The 16,517-nt window shown below is 53.7% G+C and overlaps 4 protein-coding genes across 4 annotated transcripts; 2 read left to right on the top strand and 2 right to left on the bottom strand.

The window, feature by feature from the left end:
• Nucleotides 1–1,016: 1,016 nt before the first annotated feature.
• On the top strand, nt 1,017–2,579 carry PtA15_5A167 (uncharacterized protein; the record flags this gene model as incomplete). Its single annotated transcript, XM_053168898.1, has 2 exons — nt 1,017–1,062; nt 1,141–2,579. The coding sequence occupies 2 exons, from the start codon at nt 1,017–1,019 to the stop codon at nt 2,577–2,579; spliced, it is 1,485 nt and encodes a 494-aa protein (XP_053020149.1).
• A 5,497-nt stretch (nt 2,580–8,076) lies between these two features.
• Nucleotides 8,077–10,222, bottom strand: PtA15_5A166 (uncharacterized protein; the record flags this gene model as incomplete). Its single annotated transcript, XM_053168897.1, has 3 exons — nt 8,077–8,670; nt 8,803–10,100; nt 10,177–10,222. 3 exons carry the CDS (start codon nt 10,220–10,222, stop codon nt 8,077–8,079), a joined length of 1,938 nt encoding a protein of 645 aa, XP_053020148.1.
• Nucleotides 10,223–11,467: 1,245 nt separating this feature from the next.
• Nucleotides 11,468–13,867, top strand: PtA15_5A165 (uncharacterized protein; the record flags this gene model as incomplete). The annotated part of the gene is made up of 4 exons (XM_053168896.1): nt 11,468–11,574; nt 12,103–12,477; nt 12,562–12,648; nt 13,753–13,867. 4 exons carry the CDS (start codon nt 11,468–11,470, stop codon nt 13,865–13,867), a joined length of 684 nt encoding a protein of 227 aa, XP_053020147.1.
• Nucleotides 13,868–15,216: 1,349 nt separating this feature from the next.
• Nucleotides 15,217–16,517, bottom strand: PtA15_5A164 (uncharacterized protein; the record flags this gene model as incomplete). The annotated part of the gene is made up of 3 exons (XM_053168895.1): nt 15,217–15,957; nt 16,028–16,323; nt 16,406–16,517. 3 exons carry the CDS (start codon nt 16,515–16,517, stop codon nt 15,217–15,219), a joined length of 1,149 nt encoding a protein of 382 aa, XP_053020146.1.

Below are 16,517 nucleotides of genomic sequence, written 5' to 3'. Positions count from 1 at the left end.
GGTACCAGAAATCCTTTTTGGAAGGCTGCTCTTCATGCAATTTTGTGATACCCTTCCCTGAGCCTGAATTGATAGTACCAGTCATTTTTTGTGTGATTTTGTGAGAGTCACAACGGCGCGGGCTGGTGCGGCCATGTCGTCATTGCGAACACTGGGTTGGACCGGAGTACAGCAGATTTCGGGCGCAAGCCCGGCCCCCAATATGCGATGACGTCCGAGAGGTCACACAGTGACACTATGGTTTTCCTTGAATCTTCCTCCAGATTTTTTTTGGCATCCGTCGGAATGACAGTCGCTTGACAGATTGAGGGTTACAAACAAATGAATTCATGTGCCTCATGTGATTGAGGGGAAAAGAATGATGTGTTCCGGTGATTTGAAATAAAGACGATTCCACTGTCAAGATTAGAACATCTGCCCCGGCATTTCTCATGCGGATGTCCCACTTTCCTCGGCGTACGTATGATTGAGGTGCACTAGAGAGACGCCGAGCTTGTTCAGTGGCTTTGCTGCAACTTGCAACAGCTTCACAGCTGCCAGTTTTCGTGCGCGGGAAAAGCATTCGAAAGACAAATCCCCTAATTTCGCTGTCGTCCGTACGTGGGATCTCTTTCTCGTGTGTGCCGGCCGAGGCTTGCAGATGTCAAATCGCGGGATAGAATCGGGCGGTGCCAATTGAAGCTCGAAGACAGCGAACGTTTCTCAAGTTGGTCACCAGCGATGATTCCAAGTGGTCGTATATATAGTGAGCCGCCCGTCTCGGCTGAACGGGCAGCCAGACACCGTCAACCCACTTGCAGTATCCTTCTCTCCCCTGGGCTCCATAACCCTTTACCTTCATTTCAGCACTTTTCTCAGCGGTGTTAGCAGTCACCCTCAGTTTATCTCACACCGTATGTCCCCCTGCCGGTGTGCGCATTCTGAACCTAGCTGGTTAACTGACTTGGCTCCTTCCTGAGGTGCAGACCACGACGATCACTCGAAACTAGTCATCACCAAATTTCTCCCACCCGAAAATGTTCAAACCAGCTTTCATCCTTGTTGTTTTAGCCCTAGTCCACGGTAAGCCTCCTGTCTTTTCCACTGTTCTAGCTCTTGGTGACCACTTCTGACATTCTTCCCCGCCTTTTCTCCTTCCAGCTGGGCTAGCTGTCCCGTTGCCCCACAACAGCGACGGAAGCTACAGCGCCCCGGGCGTACCAACAGTCCCGGCTCCTCCGACCACCCCCGCCCCTACTACCCCTCCTCCATCGGCTGTGAGCGCTGACCAAAAGCCTGCTCCTGAAACCCCCCCACCTGCATCAACCACCTCTCCGACCGGCTCCGCTGTCAGCCCCACCGACAAACCCGCACCAGTTGTCAAGCCCAGCAAGGACAACTACAGCAGCGGCACCAACGCAGTCCCTCAACCCAACGCAACGGCTGTGAGCCCCACCAACAAGCCTGCGCCAGTTGTCACCCCCAGCAAGGACAGCTACAGCGGCGGCTCCCCCACCGCAACGGTTGTCAGCCCCACCGACAAGCCCGCACCAGCATTACCTCCCGTCCCGGCAACCACCGGCAACGGCGGCTCTAGCCCCCCACCATCTGCGGTGTCACCCACTAGTGATGTTGGCGGTTCCCCACCAGTCGGAGGTGTCCCACCAGTCGGAGGCGTACCACCAGTCGGAGGCGTACCACCAGTCGGAGGCGTACCACCAGTCGGAGGCGTACCACCAGTCGGAGGCGTACCACCGGTCGGAGGCGTACCACCGGTCGGAGGCGTACCACCGGTCGGAGGCGTACCACCGGTCGGAGGCGTACCACCGGTCGGAGGCGTACCACCGGTCGGAGGCGTACCACCGGTCGGAGGCGTACCACCGGTCGGAGGTGTTCCACCGGTTGGCGGTGTCACAGGTATCGGAGGTGGTGGCCCTATCGGAGGCGGTGTCCCACCAATCGGAGGTGTCCCTGGTATCGGAGGTGGTGTACCAATCGGAGGCGGTGTACCATTCGGAGGCGCCCCGCCGTTCGTTGGCGGTGGCGGAATGGTTCCCGGTGGGATCGGTGGGCCCGGGTTCGGCCCGGGCATGGTCGGAGGACCAGCAGTCTTACCCGGTGGTGGTTTCCCAGTCGGTGGTGTCCCAGTCGGTGGATTCGGCGGCGGTGTCCCGGTCGGCGGTTTCGGGGGCGCTGTCCCGGTCGGCGGGTTCGGTGGTTCGATTGGTGGCGCTGGTGTGATCGGCGGTAGCATGATGGGTGGTGGTATGGTCGGCGGCAACGGTGGTTCAATTGGTGGCGCTGGTGTGATCGGCGGTAGCATGATGGGTGGTGTGGCCGGCGGCAACATGGTCGCCGGTGGTTTCTCCGGTGGAAACATGGTCGGTGGAGGTTTCGGCGGCGTCGGCATGGGTGGCATGGGCGGAGTCGGGATGGGCGGCGGAGCCATGTCGGCTTCCCACCAGCGATTCGACTCCAGCAGCAGCTCATCAAGTGGTGGAATGTCATCGACACCCTTCGGGACCTCAGGTTTCCAGCAGAGCGCCTCGAACGACGTCCACTCTCAAAGCGACTCGGTCAACTCCGCATTCTTCCATTAAGCCTCCCCCTAACATACTTTCAGTTCCTTGACTCATTCACCTTTGTTTCGTCTTCTTGATCTACTCCATCACGCCCGCATGTCAATGTTTTGCTCTCGCTGCCATCTCTACAAATAATTCATCACTCACACTGCGCTCGCACCCAATCTCCCGGTGAATGTTTCCTTTCGTTTCTTGTTGTTTATTTCGTTCATGATATAAAACCCATTTCTTACCGCTATGCTGTCTCTCCAAGCACTTGAATAATTTGATCATAATCCAAAACCTATGAGCCTTTCGTTCCTGATTCAACTGCCCTGAGTACCTTAGCCCATTGCGCCTGTGTCTGAGTTGAATTGCCTCTTCATCTGGCGTTTCTTGAGTTCCCATCCCTTGCTCATACATGTGGTAAAGTGGCCAGTGGGATCGCTCCTTGTCATGAGCCAGCCAGCACCCTCCCGGAATATTTGGGGCGGTCAGTTCTTTGGGGTTCTGATAGTACCAGTTGTTTTTTCTCTTCTCTTTGCCCCGAACAACTTTGGATGTACTCGCGTCGATTTTGGTGATGAATGTAATTCCTAGGTCCCCGATTGTTTCAGGTCTCGGGCACACACCCATTCTTTAACAATACAATCATTTCTCTAACTTAACACAAGTCCCCCCTGGTGGGAGGCTCGCTGTGGCTCTAACTTAACACAAGTCCCTTCCTTCCGAGGAGGCGCGAAGCGCCTCCGAAGGAGGGACTTGAATATAATGTCCCAAATCTCGCGTGAGCGCAACCAGCCATTTGGCTGGGGAGGGCATTACAACCTCAATATCCCCCACAACCACCCAGATTCATGTCACGCCTCCTAGACCATTGAAAAGCTGGCCTTTTTTTGGTATCTGTACAGCCCTCAAAAGTCCACATACCCATAGCAGTTGGCAACTAGGGTGATGGATAAGTATGACAGCTTTGAACAATCCGCCAAATTCAGGCCCAGATACAATCCCGGATAGATCTGGTCCCTAGTGCATGAATAGTATAAGGAATTGCACAAGTCATTTATCATTACATAGCACAACCATTAGATCCAAAATTGGCAATCTCAAGGAAGCCTCCTCCAACTGATCCGATAGACTGCTCGCCACCAAAAATTCAGATGCTGAAGCTCATGGAAGCTTCTGATAATTCCGCGGAAGGCTCTGGACAAGTTATCGAAATGATCATCAATCAAATCGGCCTAAAGCCAGAGGAGTTTTGCTCGCGAGTTCAGCTCATTGATGGAGACCTCAGGACATCTCAGAACTTCAACTCACTTTGGACGCTGCGCACCCCAAGCAATTTTCCTGATCACCTACTTCACAACATCTCTTTTCAGCTGGGGGCTTCACACACCCTGTAGAACATTGCACAGAGTATCTTGACAGCACACTTTGGAGACCAAGAGCGATCAAATGATCTTGGCGCGTGGCAGTACTTGCATGCACTGGGAATCCCTCCGGAGAAGGCTATTGCTTCGCCTTTACGGATGGAGTGCTTAGAGTGCGATTTGCCGTTGGGATGCATTTTGATTTTCTAGTCATTGTTGGCAGAGTTCAACTGTAAAAGTAGATTGTGCAGCCAATTTAAAATTTCCATCAAAATTGTATGTTTGTAAGTTGATACTTGAAAAAAACCGTGAGACTCTGTCTGATCCAAAGAAATTATAATCCGGAGGGTCAACAAACTTCAATTCACCAAACCTGCAAATGCCCTTGCAAAAAAGTCTGCTGAGCAGGCTATTTATGGCCAAATTTCACCAAATAAAAGCCAGCAGATTCTCAAGATGGGCAGCTATAACCATGCCAAAAGGTGTTTGAAATGGATTTGTTGTTTAGTTGGAATTCTGTCTTGAGTTTATTTTTTATCATTTCCCTGCCAAAATTTGGCTGTCCTCAGGCCGCAGGTCTGACTTTACAAGTAAGCCTCTCCTTCGGAGAGCGTCCCTTCGGGACGCGGGGTCGGGCCCCCCCGACCCTCCAATCAAGAGGCTTAGTTAAGCTCGGCTGTGGCTGGCCGCAAAGCGGCCCCTCCCAGCCCTCCGGGCGGGGTCCCCCGTGTGAGATTTCAAGCCTGAGTGAACGGTACTCTTTGAACAAAAGTAGAAGAGCACCGGGATCCAAATTGGCTGCGGACAGAGGTAAGCTAAGCGAACCAATTTCCGCAGCCCAAAACCCGCGCCAAGGGATGAAACACTAATCATCAGATTTGATGTTAGCAGGAACTTCCCACGGCAGCAAGAACACGAACGTGCTTCAACCATCGCTGAAAGACAGAATCTCTGGAAACACCAAAGGTGAGTGACAGAATAAGTCCAGGCAAAGAAAAGAAAGCTAAAGAGCTAAAACATCCGATGATTATCTTTGGGCAGACAAAGTCAAACCAATAGAAATCAGGAACACCAAACTCTCCCTTGATCAAGGTACTGAGAGCGGTAAGCACAAAGAGAAACAGAGATAAAAAGAAACCAGACCGGAACTGATGTTGTACTTGTGAAAACAGACGACGTCGCGGCTTTACTCAGACGATTCTCAAGCTAGACACTCAACGTCTCTCAATCTCATCAACGGAAGGACAAGGAGCAATCTCCTTATCAATGTTATTTTCATTAAATTAAATTATTACTCAGAATAGAGCGGTCTATAGCCTGCTCCTAGGTAAATCTCATAACAAGATATCATAAACAGAATTGTTTTTCCTTTATCTCTTAATGTTTTCTGACTAGAAATGAACTCCTAGTCTTCTGCATTCTTTCACCCCGGAACCTCCGTTCGAGAGGCTTAGTTAAGCTAGATCATTTCTCAATGTGAGCAAAGCAATCAATGGCAACTGCGATTTATCCACCAAATAGCGATGAACTTGCTTCGGGACCCAGTGCAAGCACTGAATCAGGAGACCCTGAGAGAGAGAAGGATGTGATGCAGCGCATGATTGCCTGATGTCTCGAATTATGGTTGGTGCAGAAACGAGTCGGCCACAAGGACAAATTTAGGGGGTTGAGAAATCGACTCCCAAAAATTAAAAAATCGACTCCCAAATCAAGTTTACGCCGCGTGGACCGCCGCGCAACGTCTGTCACGGGTCCCCATGACCCAATTTTGACTCGGGGGCATTTTGGGAGTCGATTTTGTAATTCCGCAATCCCAAACGGGAGTTGGAATTTTAATTTTGCAAAAAATGCCGGAAAATAAAGAAAAATTTATACCTCCGCACTGGGGAACCCAAAGCCCCCCAAAATTTTACAGCACTCTAAATACACTCTCTAGAGCATATTTTAAGCTTCACGGCATTAGCACACCTCAGGGAGACCCTGTGTAGCCGGGGGCGGATTTGGCGGATTTCCTACTAACGCAATGCGCCATGTCCTGAGATACGGTGATCCAAATGCCCCCAAAATTCTACAGCACTCTAAATAAACTCCCTAGAGCATATTTTAAGCTTCACAGAATTAGCACACCTCAGGGAGACCCTGTGTAGCCGGGGGGTGGATTTGGCAGATTTCCTACCACTTATCCTCACTTGAACCCTCTATATCTTCTGATCAAGAAGAGATAAAAAAAAACGGAGGCCGCTCAAAGGATCCCCCACCCTCCTATCTACAATTACCAATACAGACCGCAAAAATATTATCTCAGGACATGGCGCATTGCGTTAGTAGGAAATCCCCCAAATCCGCCCCCGGCTACACAGGGTCTCCCTGAGGTGTGCTAATGCCGTGAAGCTCAAAATATGCTCTAGGGAGTTTATTTAGAGTGCTGTAGAATTTTGGGGGCATTTGGATCACTGTATCGCAGGACATGGCGCATTGCATTAGTAGGAAATCCGCCAAATCTGCCCCCGGCTACACAGGGCCTCCCTGAGGTGTGCTAATGCCGTGAAGCTTAACATATGCTCTAGAGAGTGTATTTAGAGTGCTGTAAAATTTTGGGGGGCTTTGGGTGCCCCAGTGCAGAGGTATAAATTTTTCTTTATTTTCCGGCATTTTTTGCAAAATTAAAATTCCGACTCCCGTTTGGGATTGCGGAATTACAAAATCAACTCCCAAAATGCCCCCGGGTCAAAATTGGGTCATGGGAACCCGGGACAGACGTCGCGTGGCGGTCCGCGCGACGTAAACTCAATTTGGGAGTCGATTTTTTAATTTTTGGGAGTCGATTTCTCAACCCCCCAAATTTATTGCGAAGCACTCCACAGCCTAGTGCTGAAAATCCAAGAAATGTTGCTTGGAATTGTTCTGACCCTGCACCCTAAAGCTGTGCGTGCTCGTCGTCATACGCTTTGGTCATGTAAACCCGGCCAAGTATTGTCCTCGAAGTGTTGGACCATTCCTTCATCATTCAGTCTGCTGTTTCGTCACTGTTATGTATTCGTCCTGCTGCCGCTAGAAGGAGAGACTCGCACCCGGACTTCTCATCTCGTGTTCAAGGAATAAATGGGCAATGGTCCCTCGTTTGATGGACGCCCCCCATACGTACATTGCTGCGTGCCAGTCGATGTTTGGGTGGCCTGGGCAAAAGAATATCCGCAATGAAGCTGTTCAGCTTCCGCCAGGGTGTCGATACTCCCTCTTCAGTCTGCGCCGAATTGGCCACCCAAACATCGACTGGCACGCAGCGATGTACATATAGGGGGCGTCCATCGAACGAGGGACCATCGCCTATTTATTGCTTGAAGACCTATTTGAGGAGATGAGAAGTCCGGGTGCGAGCCTCTCTTCTAGCGGCAGCAGAACGAATAACAGTGACGAAACAGACTCGATGATGAACCAACTGGAGGACAATACTCGGCCGGGTTTACGTGACCAAAGCGTATTACGACGAGCACGCACAGGATGACATCAAACGCGACGCAGCAGAAGAGAACGGAGCATTTGTGACAACACCAACTTTACCAACCGAGAGGTTCCAGAGGGTGAATATTTCGACTGACCTGACAGCTGGAATCAACTGATTGAAAATCCTCCAGTTGATAAGACGAAGGCGAAACCGAATTTGCAGGACAATGAGGAAACCTGGCCAAGCAGTTGGGCCTGCTCCAGTGGACTCATGAGGATGGTCAGGGTTAGGGTTAGGGTTGTCTTCCTTTGAGAAGCCAAACAGGCAATGTGTCCGGGTGGTAGAGCACGCCTCGTCAACTCTATGTTAGGTCAACGAAGTCGCAATTGACGAATGGAAGGGGGCAACCAAAATTCATCCTGTTATCCAAACGGAAAATCAAGGTCACTAGGGCCCTCGCATCGGTGGTTCCGCCAGAGAAGTAAGTTCAACTTGTAAAACATGCACATGATTGTGATTGTTTCATACACTTCCCAAATTGATTACTCTGTTGCGAGAAATGGATTACTTGCTGAGGAATGAATGTTGTACTCAACAGACAAAATACACGAGATTAAACGGAGATACAACATGGGGAACATTGATGGGAGCAGAGAGCACATGAGCGAGACAAAAACAGACAGGCGAGCGAACTTTCAGATTGGGCAGAAAAATATCACAACTAGAAGTATCCGGTGTTGTATGAGTTACTGTCGCTTCGATAGTGAGCTCCGTTGGAGGCGGACTGGGAGAAGCCTCCGGCTCCGAAGAGATCCGATGCCGTCCCGTCGCTGGACGAGTACGAGGAGTGGTCGAACTGTTGGTGAGAAGAGCTGCCTTGGGAGTAAGCGCCGCCGCCACCGATCCCGTTGAATCCAGTGGCCACTCCGCCGAAGCTGCCGGCACTGGGGTCATTGGATCCAGCGCCCCAAGCAGCGGAGCCTCCGCTGGGGACTGGGTATGCGCCGCCGCTGTACACAATGCCGCCAGGAGCCACATCACCGGGCACACCTGAACCTATGCCGCCGGGGAAACCGCCATTAGTTGCACCCGGTCCTCCGCCTGCGCCTGTAGCAACGGGTAAGCCATCGCCGAGACGGGACGTGGGGGAAACAGTTGTACCGGTTTGGGGAGCGTCAGTTGTTGGTCCCGCGCCGTTGCTGTAGCCTTCCTTAGTGCTGTCGCTGGCGGGAGTAATTGGCGATGGGGGTTGGGCGGAAGGGCTCACGACCGCACTGGTCGCAGGTGGAGGTGTGCTGGCAACTGGGCCAGACGGCTTGTTGTAGTTGTCATCGGAAAGTTTACCAGGTGGTTTAACGTCCAAGTTGGCCGGAGGCATGGGAGGGGCGGGGGCGGGGGCAGACGTGTCACCGTAGTTGCTGTGAGAAGGTTTGCTGGAAGGGCTGACCGCGGACCGGACCGGAGATGGGGTTTCACTGTAGTTGCTCTTGGGAGGCTTTTCGGTAGGACTGGCACGCGATCCGGGCGGTGATGGTGCGCCGCTGTAGGGGCCCTTGGGAGGTTTGTTGGAAGAGCTAGCAAGCGAGCCAGTTGGTGGTGGAGCAGAATTGCTGTAGCTGTCCTTTGGCAATTTGTCGGAAGGGCTGACGACTGATCCAACCGGAGATGGAGGAGCTGAGGAGTCACTGTAGTCACTCTTAGCAGGTTTGCCGGAAGGACTGACAGCCGAGCCGTTCGGAGATGGCGCGTCACTGTAGCTGCCCTTGGGGGATTTGTCAGCAGGGCTAGCAATGGAGCCGGCCGGAGAGGGAGTCCAGTTGCTGTCGTGCGGTTTGGCGGAAGGGCTAACAACTGATCCGACCGGAGACGGGGGCTTGACGGGGGCAGGTGCGGGCGCGTCACTGTAGCTGCTCTTGGGGGGTTTGTCGGTAGAGCTAGCAATCGAGCCGGCCGGAGGGGGAGCCCAGTTGGGTGTGCTGTCCTTTGGGGGCTTGGGAGTCTGACTGTAGGAGCCCTTGGGAGGTTGGTTGGTAGAGCTGGCGAGCGAGCCAGTTGGTGGTCGCACAGAATTGCTGTAGCCGTCCTTTGGCGATTTGTCGGAAGGACTGACGACTGATCCTACCGGAGATGGAGGCTGGGCGCGGACAGGGGCCGAAGAGTCACTGTAGTTACTCTTGGCTGGTTTGCCGGAAGGACTTGCAGCCGAGCCGTTCGGAGATGGCGCGTCACTGTAGCTGCTCTTGGGAGGTTTGTCGGTGGAACTAGCAATGGAGCCGGCCGGAGAAGGAGCCCAGTTGCTGTCGTGCGGTTTGGCGGAAGGGCTAACAACTGATGCTCCCGGAGATGGGGGCTTGATGGGGGCAGGTGCGGGCGCGTCACTGTAGCTGCTCTTGGGGGGTTTGTCGGTAGAGCTAGCAATGGAGCCGGCCGGAGAGGGAGCCCCGTTGCTATCGTGCGGTTTAGCGGAAGGGCTGACAACTGAGCCGCCTGGAGATGGAGGCTTGACGGGGGCAGGTGCGGGCGCGTCGCTGTAGCTGCTCTTGGGGGGTTTGTTGGTAGAGCTAGCTATCGAGCCTTCTTTGGGAGGAGGTTGGATCACCGGAGCAGGGTGGCCGGACGGGCTGACCGCTGAGTCGTGGGGTGCGGGGACTGGGGGCGAGGGGACAGTGTCCGCTGGAGATGAGGCGGTGCTCGGGGTGCTGTAGCTGTCCTGACTCCCGTGAGGCAACGGCGTGGCCAATCCGTCTGGTCGTCAGAAGTAACCAGATCTGTCAGAAACAAGCTTCGAGAATTGGGAAGAACAGGCAACACGAGTACTTACTGTTGGCCAAGGCCAGGACAAGGAGGATGAAGGCTGGTTTGAACATGGCGAATTCCGTCGGTGGTAGTGAGGACTAGTCTAAACTCGAAGAGGATGAAAAGTCAGTTACAAGCTTAGTTGTGGGTGGACATCAGCAACACGGGGCTCACAGTGCGGTGTGGATTGCTGGTTTCTATAAATATTGCTGAGCAAAGCGTTGTGGTGAAGGAAATGTCGAATTTGGAGGTGGAGGTGGAACTTGCTAGGCGTCGGATGTGGAATGGGAGGGAGGAGCGGCATCGTGTTATATATGCGATGTCTTGTGAGTTTTTCGATTTCATCTCTAGTCAGCAGCGGCGGCGAGAGTCGACACTTGCTGGGTTGGAGCGTCGGTGGCAACCGGCTGACTTGCGTTCCCAACTTGTCGTTTGTAACCATTTTCCCGGTTATATCTCACGGACACGCAGCCGATGTCAAATCTCGCAATCAACCAAAGGGCTGCCAGCTTTCGAGCGCTTCTTGATCATGCGGTTTCCGGGCGAGTGGCGGGCTTCCGACGAATAGGGCAGTGGACGTCTTCCGGCGCTCGGATCGGTTAGAGATGGCGTATGAGCTCTCGGCCTGCATGCTCCGGCTGCTCAAGCACGGCGTCGATCGCGTTCCTCGACTCTGAACTCTGCTTGAATTTAGTGCAGTGGATTAGTGTCCGTTGATCCGGAGTCCAGAAAGGTTGTCAGACTAGGGTCATCTGACCTCTTCTTCACTCACGCCGAACGCCCGCGCCGTGGTCAGAGCCGCCCTCAGCGCCTCTCCCCCAGAGGTTGTGTAGTGATGTCCGCATGATCCGAGATTGGCCGCGAAAAACAGTCCAACGAGGTAGCTTGATAGCTGGGGTCGGAGAAGTACATATGCCTGGTGAATTAACATGCAGAGCTGGTGTGGGCGGGCCTGTTCGGGCGGGCGGCGATGGGCCTGAGGACAATCACATCACATCACTCGCCTTCAAGCCCAGTGACATCCGTGTGATATCCCCTAATGCGACCGATCTGGCCTGATTCCTGAAAGATTTGTGGGGAAAACATCTCGAGGCTGAACGAATGGAAATAGAAAGGAAGAAATATGGTCTTCAAGGATGGGATAACACCCTAATTAGACCGGAGACGATTGGGGGATCTGGCCGTCGATTACATAGGAGGTTCAGGCTAAGTTGTCTGTCTCCCAGGTTAGTGCTGTTTTTGGAGCTGTTTTTGGGGGGCGACCAGCCAGTGGCAAGTGGATGGCCAGGGCAGCCCCCAGCCCACAACCACCCACGATGGCCCACCTCGCCCGCCTCGGACTGCAGCTGCCCAGCCTCGGCCGGAGTCGGACAGCACTCAGGCTGAGCCCCCGCCTGGCAGCAGCAGCACGAACCCACGCCGGGCTGCCCCAGAAACGAACAGCAGCAACAACAACAGCACCCAAGAAAACCGATGGCCCGAAGCCGGTCTCCCTCTCCGACCTCCGCCGGCTGGTCACCCTGGCCCGGCCAGAATCAAAGACGCTGTCGATCGCCGGCGGCCTCCTCGCCGTCTCGTCCTCCGTCAGTCTGTCGATGCCCTTCCTGTGGGGCCGGGTCATCGACGTGTTCACCAGCCCCGCCCAGCTCAGCGCCTTCTCGAGCGACCTGCCCACCGTCGTCGGCCTGCTCACCGGCCTCTTCCTCCTCGGCTCCGGCGCCAACACCTTCCGGATCATCCTCATGCACATCGCCGGCCAGCGCATCATCAACCGGCTCCGCAGCGCCGCCTTCGCATCCATCATGCGCGCCGACATCTCCTGGCACGACCTCCGTGCCTCCTCCTCCTCCTCCACCAACAACCAAATCACCACCACCACCACCACCACCACCAACAACAACAACAACAACATCTCCCATGGCACCGGAGACCTGGTCTCAAGACTCAGCAGCGACTGCCATCTGGTCGGGGACTCGATCACCCGCGATCTGGCAGACGGCACCAAGGCCCTCGCCACCGTCCTCGCAGGCGTCTCGATGATGTTCCTGATCTCCTCCAAGCTCACCCTCGTCATGCTCACCGTCGTGCCCCCCACAGCCATCGGCGCCGTCTTCTTCGGCCAATACCTCAAAAAACTCTCCCGCGCCACACAGATCGCCCTCGCCCAGATCACCAGCCACACCGAGGAGAAAATCAACCAGCTCCGAACCGTACATACCTTCAATGCCGTCCCTGCCGAAATCAGCAGCTTCGACAGAAAGGCTAACACCCTCTTCGAACTCGCACGCAAGGAAGCCTATGCGAGAGGCTTATTCTTCGGAGGCAGGCGCGATCGAACCTCTTTCTATCTACCTCTGTGATCTCAACACTTATCTCATCTACTCTCTCTTTTTGGATTTCTTTACTGCAGTGGGTTTACCGGCAATGCGACGATCATCGCATTACTGACCTACGGGGGTACACTCGTCAGTCGAGGAGAGATCTCAGTCGGCGATCTGTGGGCATGCTTTCTTCCCAATCCCAACAGAAAGATACTCACCCTTGATCGGATCAACTAGGTCTTCCCTGATGATGTACACAGCCTATGTTGGCTCGTCCTTGATAAGTCTGAGCAGCTGGTTCGCAACACTCATGAAAGGGCTGGGCGCGAGCAGCCGGATCTTCGACCTCCTGGATGCCCAGCCAGTCAGTCCACATCCCCCTCCTCTTGCATCCTTCAACCAGAAGAACTAACGGCGTGGTCTCTCTGCTAGGTCTCTGTCAAGCTGGGCGAAGGCCGCGTCTTGAGTCCCACCGAGCCCTTGAAACCTGTCGTCTTCCAAAACGTCCACTTCTCCTATCCTGCGAGGCCGCATACTCCTATCCTGAAGGGCCTCGATCTCACGATCACTCCCGGCACCTCGCTTGCTATCGCCGGCTCCTCTGGAAGTGGCAAAAGCACACTCGCCTACCTGTTGGTTCCTCTCTTTTCTCTCTTCAAACGATACAGACAAGAGATCGAATGGTGTTTCTTTTGATGATGAACAAAGACTCCTGCGGTTCTATGATCCACAATCGGGCGGGATCCTATATGGCGACGAGCCGATCGGGAGCTTCACGGCGGAGTCCTGGCGGGCGAACATCGGGGCGGTCCCGCAAGATCCGGCGTTACTGAGCGGGACGGTGGGCACGAACATCAGCTACGGCCTTCCGGGGATCGTGTCGGAGAGTATGATGGTAGAGGCGGCGGGGCTGGCGAATGCGCTGGAGTTCATCGAGGCCCTGCCGCTGCGCTTCGAGACCGAGGTGGGGCCGAAGGGCATCCAGCTCAGCGGCGGCCAGCGCCAGCGCCTCGCCATCGCCCGCGCCCTCGTCCGCAACCCCAAACTGCTCATCCTCGACGAGGCTACCTCCGCCCTCGATACCGGGGCCGAGAACGAGGTGAATCTGGCGATCCAGAGCGTCATGAACTCCCGCAGTCTCACCACCGTCATCATCGCCCATCGCCTCAGCACGCTCAAGACCGCCGACAAGATCGTCTAGTCAGTCCCCTCTTCCCTTCCTCTGTCCGCGCCTCGCCTCGTCTCGGGTCGCTGATCGTTTTGTTTGTCTGTCTGTGTAGTATGGAGGACGGGAAGATCGTCGAGGCTGGCAGCTTCGACGAGCTGGCGCGCGAAGGAACAGCGTTCAACCTCATGATCAGGTCCCAGCTGTTAGCCGGCGGGGGCCGGATGTGACATACTTACTGTCTCTTCCACTTCTTTCTTTCTCGTGATGGGATTGCTTGTTACCCGCTGCTGCTGCATCTACATAGATCAATGAATAGAGCAGGTTGATGGCGATCTATGTGGCACCTGACCCCGCGTGCAAGCAAGCTTTCCTCCTAAGTGATTGCTCCCCCTCCCCTCTACATCCCATCGATTAAAGCGGGGGACACAGACTTGCTGATCAGCTTGAGCACCCTTGCTTCCATCCTCACTCTGGAACCAACAACCAAAAACCAGAGTTAAGTGTGCATCTTTTACCCAGCCTCCGGGACTATCCCTGCAGGTTCACCCTGTCCAGTTGACATGCAATATTACAAAGGCACCTTTGTAACATTGCATGTCAACTGGCAGCAGTTTCTTGAGTTTTTTTCACAGTGGTAAGTTTCCAGAAATCACCAACTTAACCAAATGAATGCAAATGCTCTCAGTATCTGGTTGCAGGTGATACTTCTGTGACTCTCTTGTGAAGTCTGCGATATGTGCGGGCTTTACAGGAGCTGTCACACTTTTGATTTCTACAATGGAACAGGGAGAAAGAAAAGTGCAAGAGCCCTGTGCCCAGGGGTAACCTTGTGCGTTTGGATCTGGATAGGACCCTGGCAACCCCCTATAAATGGGTGGCATGCAAAATCCCCAATTTTTCCAAAATTCATACATTTTCACAGCCCATTCATACACGTTTCATGTGTACCCTCAGAGGATTTCAAAAAATTTCATACATATTTCATGCCTACCATTTTTTTCCGCGGGAGGGGGTGCAAGCCTGTTTTTTTGAAGCTATCCATTTTTTCTAGCTTCAAGGGCGCCAGTGCACATGAAAAAACAACAAAATAAGAAATAAAATGTCTTGAATTACTGTACTAATGTTGAATGAATACAATCAACTGATCACGCTTTATTTTTTTTTTTTTGCAAGAGCTTTCATATGTAGGAACTCTTTTTCCCAGTGTTCCAAGAATGAAGGTTGAGACATGGCAAGATAAAAAAAATTCATCAACCGGAAAGGTCATCAACAAATGGCTGGGTGCGCACTTCGCGCTAAATTGGCACCAATGAACAAATTTGACTGTTGACCATCCTGACAGGTCCTGTCGAGGGGGGGTCGAGAGGGAGCGCTTGGTGGCTACCAGCTGGTCTCATACATTTTTCATTACTACCCTCCCTTCTCTGAGGAAAATCTCATACATTTGAGGTGCCTACCCTTAATGGCAAAAAAAGGCATTCATACCATTTTGTGATTTTGCCAAATAATTCATACATTTTCATGCCGCCCATTTATAGGGGGTTGCCAGGGTCCTATCTGGATACTATGAAGGAGACTAGTAATCAACCGATGCCAATTTGAGGAATGCTTGGTAGTGGCTATCATGAAAGCGCGCGAGGGCCAGATCGAAAAGTCGATTCCAGCTCATCCACCAGTCTCGAAAGGCCATCCCGGAACGATGATCTGGGAGCGGCTGAGGTTGTTGCAGATCGAAGTACTGCATGAAGACCTTGTTTGCTCGGGCCACATTGGCAGCGACCGCCGCCGCTGGTCTTGGGCGAAAGTCAGCCCCGTAGGTGATGCTGTCCATATCGTCGAGGAGACCTCTAGCCATGGGGGAGATTGCTCTGAGGAGGGCCGTATGCTGAGCGGTGGGCATTTGCGCAAGTTCCTTGTTGTCCGGCCCCGCCAGTTTGCGTATCAAGATCTCCAGTAGCCTCACGACCAAGATGCAGTCGGGGAAAGTTTGTCGAAAGAATACATGATGCTCGTCAGTTTCTTGGAACTCTCGGAACGTCGCCGGAAGGGCCTGCGTCGCTGCCTTGTGGAGTTCGTCATAGAGTTTTGACTGCCACACGTCTTGGAGGACTCTGAAGTCGGATAGATCCAGCCACTGGATGAACCCCTGGATGTCGGCCCTCGCGCGGGCGCAGGTGGCGTTGAGCGCGCTTATCCGGACAGATCGATCACCTCTAACCGGCTCGACGACGTCGACTTGCTCGAGAATTCCACAGATAGGGAGCAGCTCGACATACGCGCCATACAGACTCTCGATGCTTTTCCACATCGACGAGACCTGTTTTTCGAACCAAAAACTTCGAAAGAGCGGATAAGTCCTGGGCCTTCTGATGATCTTCCTCATGGACCGCCGTCCAGAGTGGGCCCATCAGAGCCTCGATCTGGTTGATTGTCTGCTCCGCGTCGAGCAATGTGCGGAGCGCGAGCTGGTTACAGGACGGGCCATCCGCTCGCCCGGGGCCGCCGCAGAGCAGGATATCGTTCAAGCGGACGATGGTCTTCAGCAACGCCGGCAAGAAAACCGTCTTGAGCTGATCGACGTGAACTGGGACTGCCGATCGGAAGACACCAGCGGATACCTCAAATGCGGCAGAGTACGTGCGGATTGCTGCATGTAAGCACTGGAACTTGGATGTGAGAACTGCTAAGGCGATAATTAATGAATTAGGATCTTAATTATCCATTTCACGCACTGCTCATGAATTGAAAGTCGGATGTGCACTCACTGGGGCAGTGGGATGACTGCTGCGGCGGCCCGGTTGCCAGCTTGTTGCAGTCCTGCATTAGAGTGGCGAAGTTATCCAGCAGCGAATCAGGGAGCGGATGGCGACGATTCAT

This window comes from Puccinia triticina, chromosome 5A (genome assembly GCF_026914185.1).
Source record: "Puccinia triticina chromosome 5A, complete sequence".
Taxonomy (NCBI): Eukaryota; Fungi; Basidiomycota; class Pucciniomycetes; order Pucciniales; family Pucciniaceae; genus Puccinia; species Puccinia triticina.
The sequence above is the reverse complement of the archived record's forward strand: the minus strand, read 5'-3'. Positions and strand labels throughout refer to the sequence as shown.